Here is a 16,833-nt window from a genome sequence, read left to right as displayed (position 1 = left end):
AAGCGGCTAACAAAAGGCTTTTTATGCAACAAAAGTATTATGAAGAGGGGGAGATGACGGGCAGACTGCTAGCTACTATAGCTAGACCTGTGCGGGAAGCCGCATTTGTCAATCGCTTGCAGGATAAAGATGGGACACTGGTTGGGGAAACGGGAGATGTATTGGATGTGTTGAAATCCTTCTATACGGAGTTGTATCGCTCCAGAGTAGACTATTCGGGGGCTCTTTTGGCAGAATACCTGGAGGGCATAGCATGGGTTACTTTGAGGGCGGAGGATAGGGAGATGCTGGATGCACCACTAACTCTGGAGGAAATGCAGCAGGCGGTGAGTTCTATGGCAAATGAAAAGGCTCCGGGGATGGATGGCATACCTGCGGAACTATACAAAACCTACGGGGATGTGCTTTTGCCAGAGTTACTGGGGGTGTTCCAGGATAGTTTTGCGAAGGGGCGTCTGCCGCAGACGATGTACGAAGCTGCAATAGTGGTTATTCCTAAAGATGAGAAAGACCGGACACAACCGGAATCTTACCGACCAATATCCTTGTTGACCTCGGACGTAAAAATTTTGGCAAAGGTTCTAGCTAATAGACTGACAAAAAAGTAGTGACTACAATTGTTGGACCGGATCAGTCGGGGTTCATGCCATCGAAGTCTACGGCGGTTAATCTGAGGCGATTGTTCCTGAACATACAGGCAGATACTGGAGACACGCGGTCTAGAGCAGTGCTGTCTTTGGATGCCGCTAAGGCGTTTGATAGTGTGGAGTGGGGGTACCTATGGGCTGTTTTGGAACGGTTTGGATTTGGGAGGAATTTTGTTAAATGGGTAAAATTGCTATACAAGGAACCAGTAGCTAGAATTAGAGCTAATGGAATGATGTCGGAAGCCTTTGATCTGGGGAGGGGGACACGTCAGGGGTGCCCACTTTCCCCGCTGCTGTTTGCGTTGGTGATTGAGCCTTTGGCGAATGTAGTGAGACAACATCCGGGTATAGAAGGGTTTAGATATGGTGACTTGGAGGAGCGTATAGCTTTATATGCTGACGATATTCTGCTATTTTTGGGAGGGGTGGACCGGTCGTTGCCGGTGGTTATGAATGTATTGGAAAGGTTTGGTAAGTTCTCGGGATTACAAATTAATTGGAACAAGTCGGTACTGCTGCCACTTAAGCCTCTGAGTACGCCGCTGGTGGTGTGGGGGGGGGGGGTAAATGTCCCTTGTGTGACGGAATTTAAATACCTGGGGATCACAGTCTCGGCAAGGGTACAGGACTTTGTTGCTTTAAATGTGAAGCCATTGTTAGAAAAACTGAAAGATAGGACAAAAATTTGGCTTGGGCTGCCGCTTTCAGCGTTAGGTCGTGCAAACTTGATAAAAATGATTCATATGCCTCAGATTCTCAATGTTGTGCATAATGCCCCAGTGTGGTTGCCTAAGTACTGGTTCCGGAGGATACATAACTTGTTCAGAGACTTGGTGTGGAAAAGGGGGATTCCGCGGATCAAATTGGAAAAATTACAGTTGCCAACGGAACATGGAGGCTTGGCTATACCGAATGCTTGGATATATTATTTGGCGCCTCAGCTGCAACACTTCAAAGGATGGAAGGATAGGGACTGATGGGATTCTAGTGGGAAATTGCTGTTTTATTTAGGCCAGCACACTGATCTGTTGGAAGCAATAGAATCCCATAAATTGAAGAGGGAGGCGAGGGGAAAACCGACCTTGTTATTGCTACATAAGGTATGGTGGGAATGCAAGAAATTATTGGGAGTTCCAGGGTGTTCAAACTACATGCCTATCTGGGACAACCCGTACTTATGGGAATTTAACACCTTGGACGATTTTCAGGAGTTGGAACACAAAGGGGTCAGATTAGTATGTCAGCTGTACGAAGGAGGAATTCTTAAGCTGTTCTCACAATTGCAGGAGGAGTTTGGACTCCCACATAGGCTGTTCTACCAGTACCTTCAATTGCGGCACGCTGCACAAGCCCAAGTTAGATCTGTGGATCTGAGCTGCTCCAATATGGGGGTCGTGGAGCAGGTATTGGGGGCGAGAGACACAAAAGGGCTTATATCTTTGCTGTACGGTACGTTGCTCTCCAAATTTCTTGGTGATCCGCTGGCAGAGATCAAACACAAATGGGAAGGGGATGTGGGGACTTTTACTGAGGACGAGTGGGAAGAGATACTTGAATCGTCAAAAGTCCTCTCCATCAGTGTAGCACATAGGAGGTCGTAACGCTTCTACATAGGGTGTATAGAACGCCTAAGGTGCTATGGCAAATGTGGCTTAGACCAACGATGGAGTGCCCAAGATGTTCGTCGGATGGGGCGGACTTGAAACATATGTTCTGGAGCTGTCCAATACTAAATGGATATTGGGAGGAGGTTTGAAGAATGGTAACGAGGGTGTATGGTAGAGACTTTCCGTTGGACCTTAAGATATTTCTTCTGGGAAGTATGGGTGGGGCCGAAGGGGATAGAGCTGAATTACGGTCTATCAAAAAGGTACTATACCATGCAAGGAAACTGATCGCAAAATACTGGTTACAAGCGGATCCCCCGGAGGTGTCTGAGCTAGTGAGTTATGTTAACCGTACGGTATCTTTGGAACAACGGATATATATGATAAACAATGGGGTAAATGGTTGCACTGTCATGGAACGGCAGGTCAGTAGGAGCCTCCTCAGGGTAACTCTGCAAGGGCTTTTGTTCTACATGTCTAATGCAACGAGACGGTTGGCTGGTAGTGCCTGGGAACGGTGGGGGTACTGCGAGGAGGGGGGATGGGTGAGTTGGGGGGAGGGAACAGGGGTCTATTTTCAGATGCAGTGGATGACTTACGATTGGACTGTATTGACATCTATTCCCATGGGGGTAGGGAGAGTGATAGGAAGGGGTGGATAGAGGTTTGGTAGATTCTCTGAAGAGATCGGGTGCAAAGAAACAAGGGAGGGAGGGATATGGGGTGTACAGTACTGTGACGGTGGTCCAGGTGGGTTATGCATGCATCGTGTATATTGTAACCAAAGAGACTATGTATTTTGTTGATTTGTACCTGATGTATATTCTATGTTGTTCACATCTAATAAAGAGTTGTTTGATTTAAAAAAAAAATAAAACATTTAAAGCGGTCATTTGCTTTGGACAATAATTTTTTGTTAGAAGGGTCCCCTGATGACAAGCAGATCATAAAGTATTGCTCTGCAGGGACCTGCCATCGATCCACTGTAATCTGTGCAGCCGCTCTCCCCTTTTACTAATAGATGAGGGTCCTGAACTGGGACACCGGACGCTTATATTAACTCAGAATTCCTGAGGGCTTAATAGGAGTGCAAAGATGGCAGACCTGGGGGCCTTCATTAGCCCCCTCATTCTAATGGCTAACAGGCCACGGTCACTATTGACCATGGCAACTAAATGGTAAACAGGTAGTGCACTCAATACTTCCCTATGGCGACTATCACGTTTATGAGGACATTGCATGGCTGTGTGCTTGATATTATGCACCTGTTTGCAGTAATCTTGATTAAAACACATGAGCTCAACAATTAGGAGGAGTGTCCACATAGTGTGTTCGTGTGTGTGATTGTGTTTATATACATATATATCACAAGATATATAAAATGTGCGCTAAGAACCTCCCTATTGTAAGTTGATTTAGCAGTAATGCATATTTATTTATATCTAGCGGCTTAGGTGACATTAGTGTTCGCAGTGTGCTGTCGCCATTTTCTTGTGTGTTGTATAAATTTGCAGTCACAGATGTTCTTGCACCTGTATACACGTTTTGTATCATTTTGTTGGAATGTGCTGTTCAAACTTTTGTGTTTATCTGATTCATATATGTGGGGTTAGTGACTGCCTCCATTTTTTGTTCTTGCACTCCTCCCATTCTGCCCTGGGTGATTTTAATTAGTTTAATGCTGGTTCCTACCATCCCCAGATATATGTAGGCTTAGTCCCAGTTCTGGGTGTATGTGCAGAGTAGGTCCCCACCTATGGGGGACAATTTGTGGTGGCAGGCGAGCAAACACAATTTGATCAAAATGTGCACTAAGAACCTCCCTATTGTAAGTAGATTTAGCAGCAATTCATATTTAGCGGTTTAAGCGACATTAGTGTTCGCAGAGTGCTGTCGCCATTTTTTTGTGTGGTATATATATATATATATATACATATATATACACACACACATATACACTATATATATATATATATATATATGAGAGAGATACACACACAGACTTTTTTTATTTTATGCACAATCCTCTTATAGTGAGAGTTTGCCACATTGCACATTTACCCAAGATTTAGGTAGAAGCTGCTTGAACCAGAGATACTGTACTAATTGTAACACAATATATTGTAGCATTGTAATGCGATAGACATACCGATCAAAATAAATGCAGATGAGATCACGAAGGTTAGGAGGTATGCCCGAATTGGCTCATTGTTCTTTCCATATCCTTTCCCAAAGAAGCCAATTAACGGGTAGAGATTGTCTTTACATAGACACTGCAGTAAGACAAAAAACAACAGAATGATTGGATATTGACAATAATGCAAAATGAGGTTTAAAACAAGTTTGTTTTATTGTATATCCTGCTCTAGGACTGAAGTTCAGATAAGGAAATATTTTAATTTCTTTTCATTGAAATTCTTAGTGTTAGGTTCTGTTTACATTGGCGTCATTGTTCCCATTGGCGGATATGATGGATCTTTTTGGTTTTGTAACAGATCCTAAAGGCTTCTTTCAATGGGATCCTCCAATCATGGACACTATAGATTAAACTATTCTGCCCGTCAGAGCCAATGCAAACCTAACGGAATTGAATCTGAATGGCAGTATAAACAGATCCTTACTTAGTTGCACATTAGGATTATACTTCCTTGACCGCTGTTCCAGGGTTCTTGTGGTGATCTTCTTTACAGCCACACATTAACATATGATAATATTTAGACACATACATACTGTAGTATTATACTGTACCTGAAATACTTTAGGGGCAGAGACAAGACAAGCCAAAGCAGAGGATAGAGTGGCACCAAAAATTCCAGCAGTAACAAGAGGGGCAAATCCAGATACCATACTCATAGTCTGCAAAACACACACATTGTATAAGTATCTCACATTGCACACAGCAGGCCAGGCATGGGCTGATGTCTCAGTACTAATGATGCTCGATGAGACTCTTGTTCATCTTTGATCACTCATTATTTGGAAAAGATTTGTGTAAGGTCCAGCACGTCCGAATATCAGGAATAGTCGACATCTTCCCCTACATGACCTGATTATCGCCCAGATAAAATACCGGGCTGAAAAATGCCACATATACGACCGACTTTATTTTGCTACATTATGTATTTACTTGGAATATATACCTCATTCAAAATCTGGGACTTTCAAATTCACATAATGATATGTTATGGGTGACCACGTAAGCACTGCAGGTCCCTCCCTTACAATTTTGCGGATCTGTCATCAAACTATGCTAAGGACATACTATGTTAAGGACAGCAAAGTATAGAGATAGGTTTGTTGAACTATTAGCCCAAATGGCACAAAAACATATTGTAGCATTTGGCTAATAGCAGCTAACAAAGAATACAGTGGTTTGTGTAAAGGTTCAGACAGCACCAGATATGTGGAAGGATGGGGTTTTGCACGGATAGGGGCCCAAGCCGGAGATGAGTATAAAAGAGTATCCGGCACACGAATTTTGAAACATGGCGCCATGACACAACGGCCAGCCGCTATCAGCACCACAAGCGCTCGTCTATGCAGTTTTCCAGCACGGCTCAGTGCCTGATGAAGGTCGCTTAGACCAAAACGTCACACTCTGCCACTGGCATTAAAAACAAAATAAAAAATACCAAAATTGGTGTGCCGGATTCTCTTTTATAAAGAATACAGTGGATTCATAGTTAGGAGTCCGCTGTGTTCTTGAGGGGAGCACTCCCCACCCCCTCACTAGTGATTGATGGCTGCCATGTATACCTGCATGTATACCTGCAGATGCACGGCAGCTGCCAGTCACTGATGAGTGGGGTGAGGGTGAGGCAGTAGCAAGCGCTCCCCTCATGAATACAGCAGACTCGTAACAATGAGACTGCTATATTGTTTGTTAGCTATTAGCCAAATGGCCAAAACATGGTCATACAAGTGTTGTGTAAACACTTATTCGGCCAGTAGCTAACTCCCAGTACACCCCCAAAAACATGCACACTTAAGGCCCTATTACACGGGCCAATGATCGGGCAAATGAGCACTCGTTCCCGATCATCGCCCTATGTAAACAGGGCAACGATCAGATGATGAATGAGCAAACGCTCGTTCATCGGCTGATCCGTTCTTTTATGCAAAATTAAAAATCATCGTTTTCGCCAGCACATCTCCCTGTATAATCAGGGAGATGCGCTGCCGACATGATGAAAATGTATAGGGACGAACAATCGGAGTAATGATCGCTTAAACGGCCCATGTCGTGCCATGTTATAGGACCCTTCGATCATCTCCGTGTGCATGTTTATTACAATAGTGAAAGGAAAAACAAGAGGCGTCTGTCAAAGCTTATCTCCATAGGAAACAAAGGATTTGGCATGTAGAAATCTGCTGTCGGAGGACCGTTAGACTGTCCTATTTATCTAATGTGCATTGTCATTAGGAGATCATATTATGACAAGTTCAACACTGAACCAGAAATGTCACATCCCTTACACCAGGGTATCAAGTGTCAACATTTCAGGAGCCAATAAAAAAATTAGAACTGAAAATAATGTAATGTAATAACATCACCTGGTAATGATTTATCAGCCCAAATTTACAGTTCTGTTTAAGAGCACAGTTGGTAAAGTTCAGCCCATATTCACATGCCAGCCCAACACAGTCTGTGCCTCCCTCGATAATGGTGTCATTCAGACTGCCAGAGGCATCGCGAATCACACAGGAGCCTGCAGGAAAAAATACAGTATGTTATTCATGCAAATTTGACCAGAGATCAGAAGCTCCTGAGCCCCAATAGACAATTGGCAACAGGCCCCCCATTTACCAGGATTGACAATCTTCACTTCAGTAATTTTTGGACAACTGAGCTAAAAATCACGGACAAACCAACATTTTTACGGACACATCACAAAATCAAGAGTAAGGGCCTGTTCACATCACCGTTTATTTCGGTTACGGGGTTCCGTCGGGTGAACCCCGCAACGGAAAGTGAAACTGACAGCACAGCTTCCGTTTCAGTCACCATTGATCTCAATGGTGACGGAAACCTCGCTAATGCTTTCCGTTCGTCACCATTCCGGCTGGTTTCCGGTTTTCCGACGGAATCAATAGCGGAGTCGACTACGCTATTGATTCCGTCGGAAAACCGGAAACCAGCCGGAATGGTGATGAACGGAAAGCATTAGCGAGGTTTCCGTCACCATTGAGATCAATGGTGACTGAAACGGAAGCTGTGCTTTCACTTTCCATTGCGGGGTTCACCCGACGGAAACCTCGGACGGAACCCCGGAACGGAAATGAACGGTGATGTGAACAGGCCCTTAGTGATAAAGAGCATAAGTAACACCTTTTTATAAGGGTTCACATGAGTGGTATAGTAAAGATGAGTACGGGCACTACTCAAGTTGAATTAAAAAATGATTAAAGTAATACAATTGAGATGATGATAATAATAATAATAATAATAATAATAAACAACTTCTGCCCGGTTTAGAACCAAGTACCTTTTTCATGTAAGGCAAACATGATAACCACTACACTAGAAAGACTGTGATATTCAAAACTGATTGATGTGTCATGTAAACTTAACTAGTACAGAGCAGTCGGGCACTCACTTTCGTAGTCTCCCGCAAGCACCGGAGCGCAACAGTCAAATACCCGCTCAGATGATTAGTCACGGTGTCTGACGGCAGAATCTGCCGCGTGTCAGGGACCGCCAGGTGCACTGTACAGTTCTGACTGCTGCCTGCGCTGGGACTGGAACTCGAGTGGGACTCACCAATCACAACCCTAATTATAGTTATCCCACTTAGTGCGAGAAAGCTGCAAGCGGGGCTGTGATTGAGTCTCACTCCACCCGCACCCGGTCCCCCACCGCTCTCTGCCTGGTGACTGGTCTCGGTCCATCGTGACGGGAGGTCAGCTGACCCGTCCCCATCTGACCTCAGTCAGAGACAGAGTCTTCCTCCATGTTCTTTGCACTGCGCATGTAGATTTTGGCGCATGCTTAGTGTAAAGTTTTGGTGGGGATTCGGAGAAGGGAAAAAAATCCCGGACTGAGTTTTTTTTTTCTGCTGGACACTGTGGACGGCAGAAAAAAACCACCCGATTTTTGCTGGCTGTCCGCAAATTTACGGACAATTGGCAACCCTGCCATCTACCATTTATAATACTGGTGTCTTCTTATGTGGCACAGGGGCCTTTTGGACTACCTCAGGCACCAGAGCCGGAGTCTATCACTGAGAAACCGGTATGATATCTTGTTGATATAAACAGAAAAAAAATTGCTATTGACTATAAGTTTTAATAAACATGTACATAAAGTAACTTTAGGTATTTACTGGATGCAGTCTCTTGGTAAAATTGCACACTTCACAATTATTGTTGTATAATGTAGTTGTTTATCTATTAATCTTATACCGATAGTGGCAGATATAACCAGATAAGAGAATGTCGTCCAGAAGATGGCCACAAGAGTGCCTTTAGGAATTGCCACTGCTGGGTCCTGAATGAGAAAAAAAGTGAATTTTGCCATCAATGATATGACCAGCACTTCAGAATAGTATAGTTTATAGTTTAATTTATACTTACTAAGAAAACAGAATGTGTGTGTGTGTTTGTTATAGCACTAAAAGGGGTCGTCCAGAAAACCCATCTTCATATACCCTATTTGGGAATTCAGAGATAATAGAGGGGCTCCTCATCTCTTGGCTAGAGCAGAGCAGAGCGCAATTACAAAGAGCGTCTCTCGCTCCGGAGGGCCTGTCCTGCATAACTCATTGATTTGAATGGACATTATGTAATGCTTAATTTCCCCTGTGGTGGCGCTGCAGGGAAACTGAACACTTATGGCCAAATTTCCCCACAAATAACAGCTGATTGCCAGCAGGGGGATACTTTGGATCTGCTAATTGCCAGGGGACCCAAGTACATTATGTATTGTCCAAAGCAGACAACTCCTTTAAGAATGAAGCTCTGGTTTGGAGCCATGTTATTGCCCAAAAAGCAATGTCATCATTGTTCATATTACTTTCTTTACACATTGTGTGGGAACAGCCCTGCAGGAGTTTTTTTCAGAATATAGGTGCCGTTTATATCAATGCAATGCAGACACAGAAACCCACCACGTTCTACAGTCTCTTTGCCGCTACACATGCCGGTAGAGTGTGCCACGGTGACATACGCAAGTGTATACAGCTGAGAAGCCAGAGATGGGAAAGGCTTTTATTGGAGAAAACCTTTTCCATATGATTTGAAATGGTCTCAAAGATAATTTTCACTGATAATAGAGAATACGACACAAAACTTACAAAATGTCTCTAATTTATATGCTTTATGCAGCTTGACATTTTATATTATTATATTAACCTATGTCTACTTCGAGGCATCGCCACCGTTTACTTCGAGGCATCGCCACCGTTTACTTCGAGGCATCGCCACCGTTTACTTCGAGGCATCGCCACCGTTTACTTCGAGGCATCGCCACCGTTTACTTCGAGGCATCGCCACCGTTTACTTCGAGGCATCGCCACCGTTTACTTCGAGGCATCGCCACCGTTTACTTCGAGGCATCGCCACCATTTACTTCGAGGCATCGCCACCATTTACTTCGAGGCATCGCCACCGTTTACTTCGAGGCATCTCCACCGTTTAATTTGAGGCATCGCCACCGTTTACTTTGAGGCATCGCCACCGTTTACTTTGAAGCATCGCCACCGTTTACTTCGAGGCATCGCCACCGTTTACTTTGAGGCATCGCCACCGTTTACTTCGAGGCATCGCCACCGTTTACTTCGAGGCATCGCCACCGTTTACTTCGAGGCATCGCCACCGTTTACTTCGAGGCATCGCCACCGTTTACTTCGAGGCATCGCCACCGTTTACTTCGAGGCATCGCCACCGTTTACTTCGAGGCATCTCCACCGTTTAATTTGAGGCATCGCCACCGTTTACTTTGAGGCATCGCCACCGTTTACTTTGAAGCATCGCCACCGTTTACTTCGAGGCATCGCCACCGTTTACTTTGAGGCATCGCCACCGTTTACTTTGAGGCATCGCCACCGTTTACTTTGAGGCATCGCCACCGTTTACTTTGAGGCATCGCTACCGTTTACGTCTAAACTTCGTACCGCTTACTTGTAGACATCAAACTATTTACATCTACAATTAAATTTAAATGTGTTTGCAAGTAGTTTATTCTATTTTACAGTTTCCTGTGATCAACAATATTCATTGTACCTTAAGATCCCCGGAGATATTGGCACCAGCAAGAATCCCAGTGGCTGATGGGAAGAAAATGGAGAACATTCCAAAGAAGCTGCCATCCTCCCCTCTCCAATGAGGCACAAAATTTTCAGCGAAGATGTCAGCTGTATATGGAGACAGTTTTTGTAGAATTACAACGAAACTCTACACTTTAATAACAGGGGGAAGCGTTAACCAAGTCATGTGACATCTCCAACACTCACCCCGATAGCTGAAGAAACCTCTAGCTTTTTTTTCATCTGTGGCTGGAATCACCGTCCCAACCAAATAGTTTGCAAATGACACCATAATCACAATGAAGAAGAGAACCTGAGCCTGAGGAAAAGAGATAGAAACTACATTGGAGCAGTCGCTTGATTATTGTACTGGAAAATACAATATTACATTAGAATTTGATCAATGACAACCGATTGCAAAAATAAACATTTAACGGTCGAAAATTTTAAAAAATGTACATTAAAATTTTAATAACCGGACGTCAATCAGACCATCAACATAGCCTTATGAGGGCTTATTTTTTGCAGTACGATTTGTATTTTTCAATGACATATAGTGCATATAATATATAGATTAACTTTTATTTACTTTTTTGGGGAGGGAATTGAAAAAAAACCAGAAATTTCAAAATTGTTTTTCAGTTTTTAAATTTACGCCGTTCATTATGCCGTTCATTATGCGACGCAAATAACATGTTTACCTTTATTCTATGGGTTGGTAAAATGACGATGATACCAAATACGTAGAGTTTTTTTATGTTTTACATAATAAAAACATTTAACCAAAAATTATTTGTTTTTGCATAGCCGCATTCAAAGAGCTGAAACGTTAGTATTTTTCCATCTGTAGCCACATGTGGGCTTGTTTTTTTGCGGGACAAGGTTTAGTTTTCATTGGTACGATTTTGGGGTGCATGAGACTTATTGATTAACTGTCATTATATTTTGGGGGCGGGAATGGAAAACAAAGCAATTTCACCGTTGATTTTTGCATTTTGTTTTTTTTAGACGGCGAACACCATGTGGTCTATTTAACTTGTTTAACCTTATTTTTCGGGTTGTTACAATGCAGGCAATACCATATATGTGTCATTTTTTTTACACTTTTACAAATAAAAACACTTTATGGAAAAATATATATATATAATTTTACTGTGCACTGGTTTTTATTTTTTTAATGAACTTTATTTTACTTTATTCCCACCAGGGCACTTCACAATGTGATCTTTTGATCGCTGCTTTGGTATATTCAGTTTATCAAAGCATTACAGCCCGTAATTCCAGTCGCTATTAATTGCGGCATTTAAGCGGTAAAAATGCCGAGATAAGAGGTTCCTTACATTTTTAAGACCAGTCTTCTTATATGGGGCAGAGGGGCCCTCTAAGGCCCTGCTCACACCGTTTTTACAGACAGAAAAATCTGCCTCAAAATTCCTTCAGGAATTTTGAGGCAGATTTTGACCTGCCTGCACTCTCTTTGCCGCATTTATCGCAGCGTTTTTTGGCCGTGGCTATTGAGCGCCGCGGGCAAAAAACGCAGCGAAGACCTCTTTATCTGCCTCCCATTGCTGTCGATGGGAGGTCAGAGACGGAAACGCTTGAAGTAAGCGCGTGACGTTTCTTTTTCCCGTGAAAAATCACTGGGAGGTGTTTTCGGACGTTTTTTGGCGCAGTTTCCGACATGGTTTCCATGTAAAAAACAGCGCCAAAAAACTCTGTGTAAACAGGGCCTAAGGCTCTAGGGCCTGGGAGCAAATGCAACCTTTGTATCCTCTACAATTACACCCCTAGCAACAAGGGATTGTCCAGAGTGGATAGCCCCTTTCAGTTGATATGTTCTCATGGGCCAAGGACAGTTGTGAATAAATATATTCCATGTAAAAAGTTTTTAAAGTATATAAATAATAACTCCAGAAAAAACCTACATATATTTTCAATGTCTATGTAAAAAGGATCACCCGCTATAACAACTGAATTTACATTTGTCAGCTGTGGCTCATAGAGATTCGATAGTGCAATGGTAATCCAATAGACAAGTGTAATTGTATGACACTCGGAGACAACGAAGTGTTAAATATTATATTCTGGATATTTAATGACACTAACAATAAACTCTCATACCACCTACAAACCTGAATCCCAACTCCATTTTCGATTGTAATCCTTACCTTAGCTTCCCATTCCATGCCAGCTAGTGAAATCCCTAATAGGACAGTCACAGTAATGATGCCGATAATTCTTATGTCATTAGAAGGGTCCACAATGGTTGAGTCGTTTTCCTATTTGCATAAATTATAAATGTTGTTTATGGCAGCGTATATTTATCAATTGTAAATTACTAATCCTGGTTATTTAGTTTTTACCTGCATTAGATCACGAACGGTCTCTGCAAAACCAACGGTATGCATGGCGACTGCAACGGCGTTGGCAAATGCAAATATGAGTCCAATGGATCCTCCCAGCTCAGGTCCAAGACTTCTAGATATAAGGAAATATGTGCCGCCTAAATTGTAATAAAACACAACATATTTTGAGTAAAGAAAGACCCCAACAGTTAAATTTGCAGAAACTAATCACAAGTAGTTCACTAGTAACACACCAAGAAGTTATACCAGGGCAGAGGCATCATTCTCCAACATTGTTGGGTTAGAAAAGGCATTTCACATTAAAACGAGATCACACTAGTATTAACCCAGCTAGTTTTAGAACAGATATCTTATTATTTTACTTCTGAGTGTCTAAAAGGCTAAACAATATGTAGTTCAGGGGCTGTCCACTGATTGTTTTTGAACAAGGTTACCTTTGCTCTTAAATACTTTGAGTACTGTTTAAATAAAAATCTAGATTCCTGCAGCCACCACTAGAGGGAGCTTAGATGCTTACTGCATACAACTTACAGTATATGCAGTAAGCTCCCCCTAGAGGTGGCTCCTATCAGCCAGAACTTTAACTTTATATTCTTTATCTATAGATTTGCACGACTATAAGTGACATAGCCAAAATACTGTAGTTTTTCCGCAACGGATTTAGTTGCAGAAAATCCGCAGCATAATACAGTAGCAGCAAAGTGGATGAGATTTGAACAAATCTCATCTACACGCTGCATAAATGCTGAGCGGAAAACCACTCAGAAATTGACATGCGCTGCGGTTTATTAATCTGCAGCACGTCAATCGTATTTGCAGAAATCCTGCTTATTTATTGCGGGATTTCCCTCTTGAATTAAATGGGAAGGTAAAACCTGCAACAAATAAAAGATATTGCGTTTTTTTTGGGCGGAATCGTGGCGATTTTGCCGCAAAAAACGCAACTAAAAAAGAAATAAAAAATCTTATGCATACCCAGAAGTCTTTCTTCATCCAGGCCCGGCCTCCTGGGATGACGTTTCATCCCATGTGACTGCTGCATTCAATCACAGGCTGCAGCGGTCACATGGGATGAAACCTTATCCCAGGGCTGCAGAGCGTAATGACATCAGAGGGACGCATCACCATGGTAAGCATCCTTTTTTTTTTTTCTGTGCTGTTTTTCTGCAGCGGACCTTCCAACTGGAAAACGTCACCACAATTTGGTGCGGTTTTTCATCCGGAATACCGTGTGGCACACAGGGCGGATACGCAGTGTGCTTTTACGCAGCGTATCCGCCCTGTGTGAACATGCCCTAAAGATATATGACCACTAGAAGAGATATTAAAAGATTAATCAATTCAGAATGTTGGACCTGAAAACAACTTTGAGTTAAAACGTGAACATCTTCACTTTACGGCTCCACATAAAAATTGATGACAAGCTAGCAGAAAGATCCTGCTGAGAGCTTAGTGCCCCACACAAATGCAATCTCATTTGGTGTAGATGTGACGCATTTTGCGCTGGTCTCAGCCATAGTTGTCGATGGATAGAAATCTCACCACAACTCTCCGCATTCTCCTAGATTTACCAGAGTCCTATTTATACGGTCTACTAAGGCTGATCGTAGAACTGAGGCTTTATTTATTTTTTATGGGCCTTTTCTAATGCTTTACGAATAGAATTACTTTACCTGATTTGACTTTCCCATTGGTGGAAATGGCTGAGATGGACAATCCTGTGATGCTGGTGACCGTTACAGACATGAAGATTATAAGCCAAGTCAGTGCTTCAGGAAGAGTAAGCAAAGAATTAATGCATAAAATATTAAATATGAGCAAATGTAGCTTAGTAAAACATGGTACTGACCTATGCCGGCCTGAGCTGTTATCCAAGGAAGTCGGAGATAAAGAATCACTCCCCATATATTAAGCATGCAGCGGATCTGAAAGATATAAGAAAAGAAATATGACAGCGTAGTCTGGGCAAATTAGACTGCTCATTTTATCCAGCCTTAGTTAGAAAACGGCCCTGACAAGTGAGAATTGTTAGAGCTGTGCTGGGTCTATTGACACATTGCAGAAATACTGCGGTCTGATTTTCGGGAGATCGTGGCAGAACACAGCCGTTTTGAGAAAATCTGACAGCAACATGTGAATAGATACTTAGATTGCCAGGATGAACCTTTGCAATCACTGACCTCAGCGGAGATGCTAGCATGTAGGGCACGCCACCGATGAGGCCAGTGATTGGATGCAGCGGTCATGTGGATGCACAGCATGTCATCGCTGCAGCAAAATAAATAGAGACCGGTGGGAACCAATGGCACTGGATTTTACAGAGTATGGGTGTTTTGTTTTTTTATAACACTCCCTGCAGCCATGTTAATTTCTTAAAGTATCGGACAACTTTAAAACGCCTAGCTCCACTGCAATATCTGTAATAAGCCCTCCCCCTCCCATGTGCCATTTATAATACTGGTGTCTCTTTATGTGGCAGAGGGGCCTTCGCATCCCCTATAGCTATGCCCCTTAAAGAGGCTCTGTCACCAGATTATAAGTGCCCTATCTCCTACATATGATCGGCGCTGTAATGTAGATAACAAGTGTTTTTTATTTTGAAAAATGATCATTTTTGAGCAAGTTATTAGGAATTTTAGATTTATGCAAATTAGTTTCTTAATAGGCAACTGGGCGTTTTTTACCTTTTGACCAAGTGTGCGTTGTAAAGTGAAGCGTATGACGCTGACCAATCAGTGACCAATCAGCGTCATACACTTCTCTCCATTCATGTCCATTTGTATTCACTGCACTGCGTGATCTCGCAAGATCATGCTGTGCTGTCACATACATCCACATTAACTTTACTGAAGTGTCCTGAGAGTGAATAGACATCACCTCCAGCCAGGACGTGATGTCTTTTCACACTCCCGACACTTCGGTAAAGTTTGTGTGGGACTTACTCACACAGCACAGCGTGATCTCGCGAGATAACACTGTGCTGTCATTCACAGAAACTTTACCGAAGTGTCGGGAGTGTGAATAGACATCGCGTCCTGGCTGGAGGTGATGTCTATTCACTCTCAAGACACTTCAGTATAGTTAATGTGGGTGTATGTGACAGCACAGCATGATCTCGCGAGATCACGCTGTGCAGTTAATGCAAATGGACATGAATGGAGAGAAGTGTATGATGCTGATTGTTCACCGATTGGTCAGCGTCATACACTTTTCTTTACAACGCCCACTTGGTCAAAAGGTAAAAAATGCCCAGTTGTCTATTAAGAAACTAATTTGCATAAATCTAAAATTGCTCATAAGTTGCTCAAAAATGATCGTTTTTCAAAATAAAAACCACTGCAGTTATCTACATTACAGCGCCGATCACATTATGTAGGAGATAGAGCACTTGTAATCTGGTGACAGAGCCTCTTTAAGCCAGAAATAAAAAGAAATAAAAAACATTTCTGTCTTCTCTACACTATTCTCAGTAACAGCGCTTCAGAATAAAGTCACTCAGCAGCTTCTACAGAAACATGTATGGGTGATCGTTAAGGGGTTAAGATGCAGGGCACCACGGTTGCCCAGCAGAACTATCAGCATGCACAAATCAGTGCAACTTGCATAAGAACCGGGCAATAATTTATTGTAACGATAAGATAATATAAAAGTGACTTTCGAAATTACCCATAAAATACAAAATACCAAAGTAGAATATGCAGCAAGTAACAAACATGAGATCATTATTCTATTTAGAACTTACCATTACTCCTTTTATCCACCCAAATCTGACAGGTTCCCCTTCTGGTTTCTCCACCACATTCTCAGCTTCTCCATCAGGAGAGTCATTACTGGCTTCATACACAGGAGGCTGCAGATGATCTTGCTGCGGAGACAAAATGTATGAGTTTACATATAATCTTTTATGATCGTCTCCAAGTCTAAGCGGACTCTATAGCTGCATATCCCATACTATAAGTACATGAAAAAA

At 42.5% G+C, this 16,833-nt stretch overlaps 1 protein-coding gene across 1 annotated transcript in view; it reads right to left on the bottom strand.

Moving 5' to 3' along the window:
• Positions 1-16,833, bottom strand: part of SLC12A3 (solute carrier family 12 member 3) — a 49,789-nt gene that overhangs the window by 29,283 nt on the left and 3,673 nt on the right. Inside the window, exons 2-12 of the mRNA XM_075838684.1 lie at positions 16,606-16,728; positions 14,713-14,788; positions 14,537-14,632; positions 12,861-13,000; positions 12,666-12,776; positions 10,705-10,816; positions 10,475-10,605; positions 8,657-8,741; positions 6,809-6,963; positions 5,003-5,110; positions 4,404-4,527 (exon numbers count right to left, since the gene is read on the bottom strand). Of these exons, the coding sequence (XP_075694799.1) occupies positions 4,404-4,527; positions 5,003-5,110; positions 6,809-6,963; positions 8,657-8,741; positions 10,475-10,605; positions 10,705-10,816; positions 12,666-12,776; positions 12,861-13,000; positions 14,537-14,632; positions 14,713-14,788; positions 16,606-16,728 (1,261 nt within the window). The remainder of the gene's footprint in view (positions 1-4,403; positions 4,528-5,002; positions 5,111-6,808; positions 6,964-8,656; positions 8,742-10,474; positions 10,606-10,704; positions 10,817-12,665; positions 12,777-12,860; positions 13,001-14,536; positions 14,633-14,712; positions 14,789-16,605; positions 16,729-16,833) is intronic.

The sequence above is a fragment of the Rhinoderma darwinii genome, chromosome 9 (genome assembly GCF_050947455.1).
Source record: "Rhinoderma darwinii isolate aRhiDar2 chromosome 9, aRhiDar2.hap1, whole genome shotgun sequence".
Taxonomy (NCBI): Eukaryota; Metazoa; Chordata; class Amphibia; order Anura; family Rhinodermatidae; genus Rhinoderma; species Rhinoderma darwinii.
The sequence above is the reverse complement of the archived record's forward strand: the minus strand, read 5'-3'. Positions and strand labels throughout refer to the sequence as shown.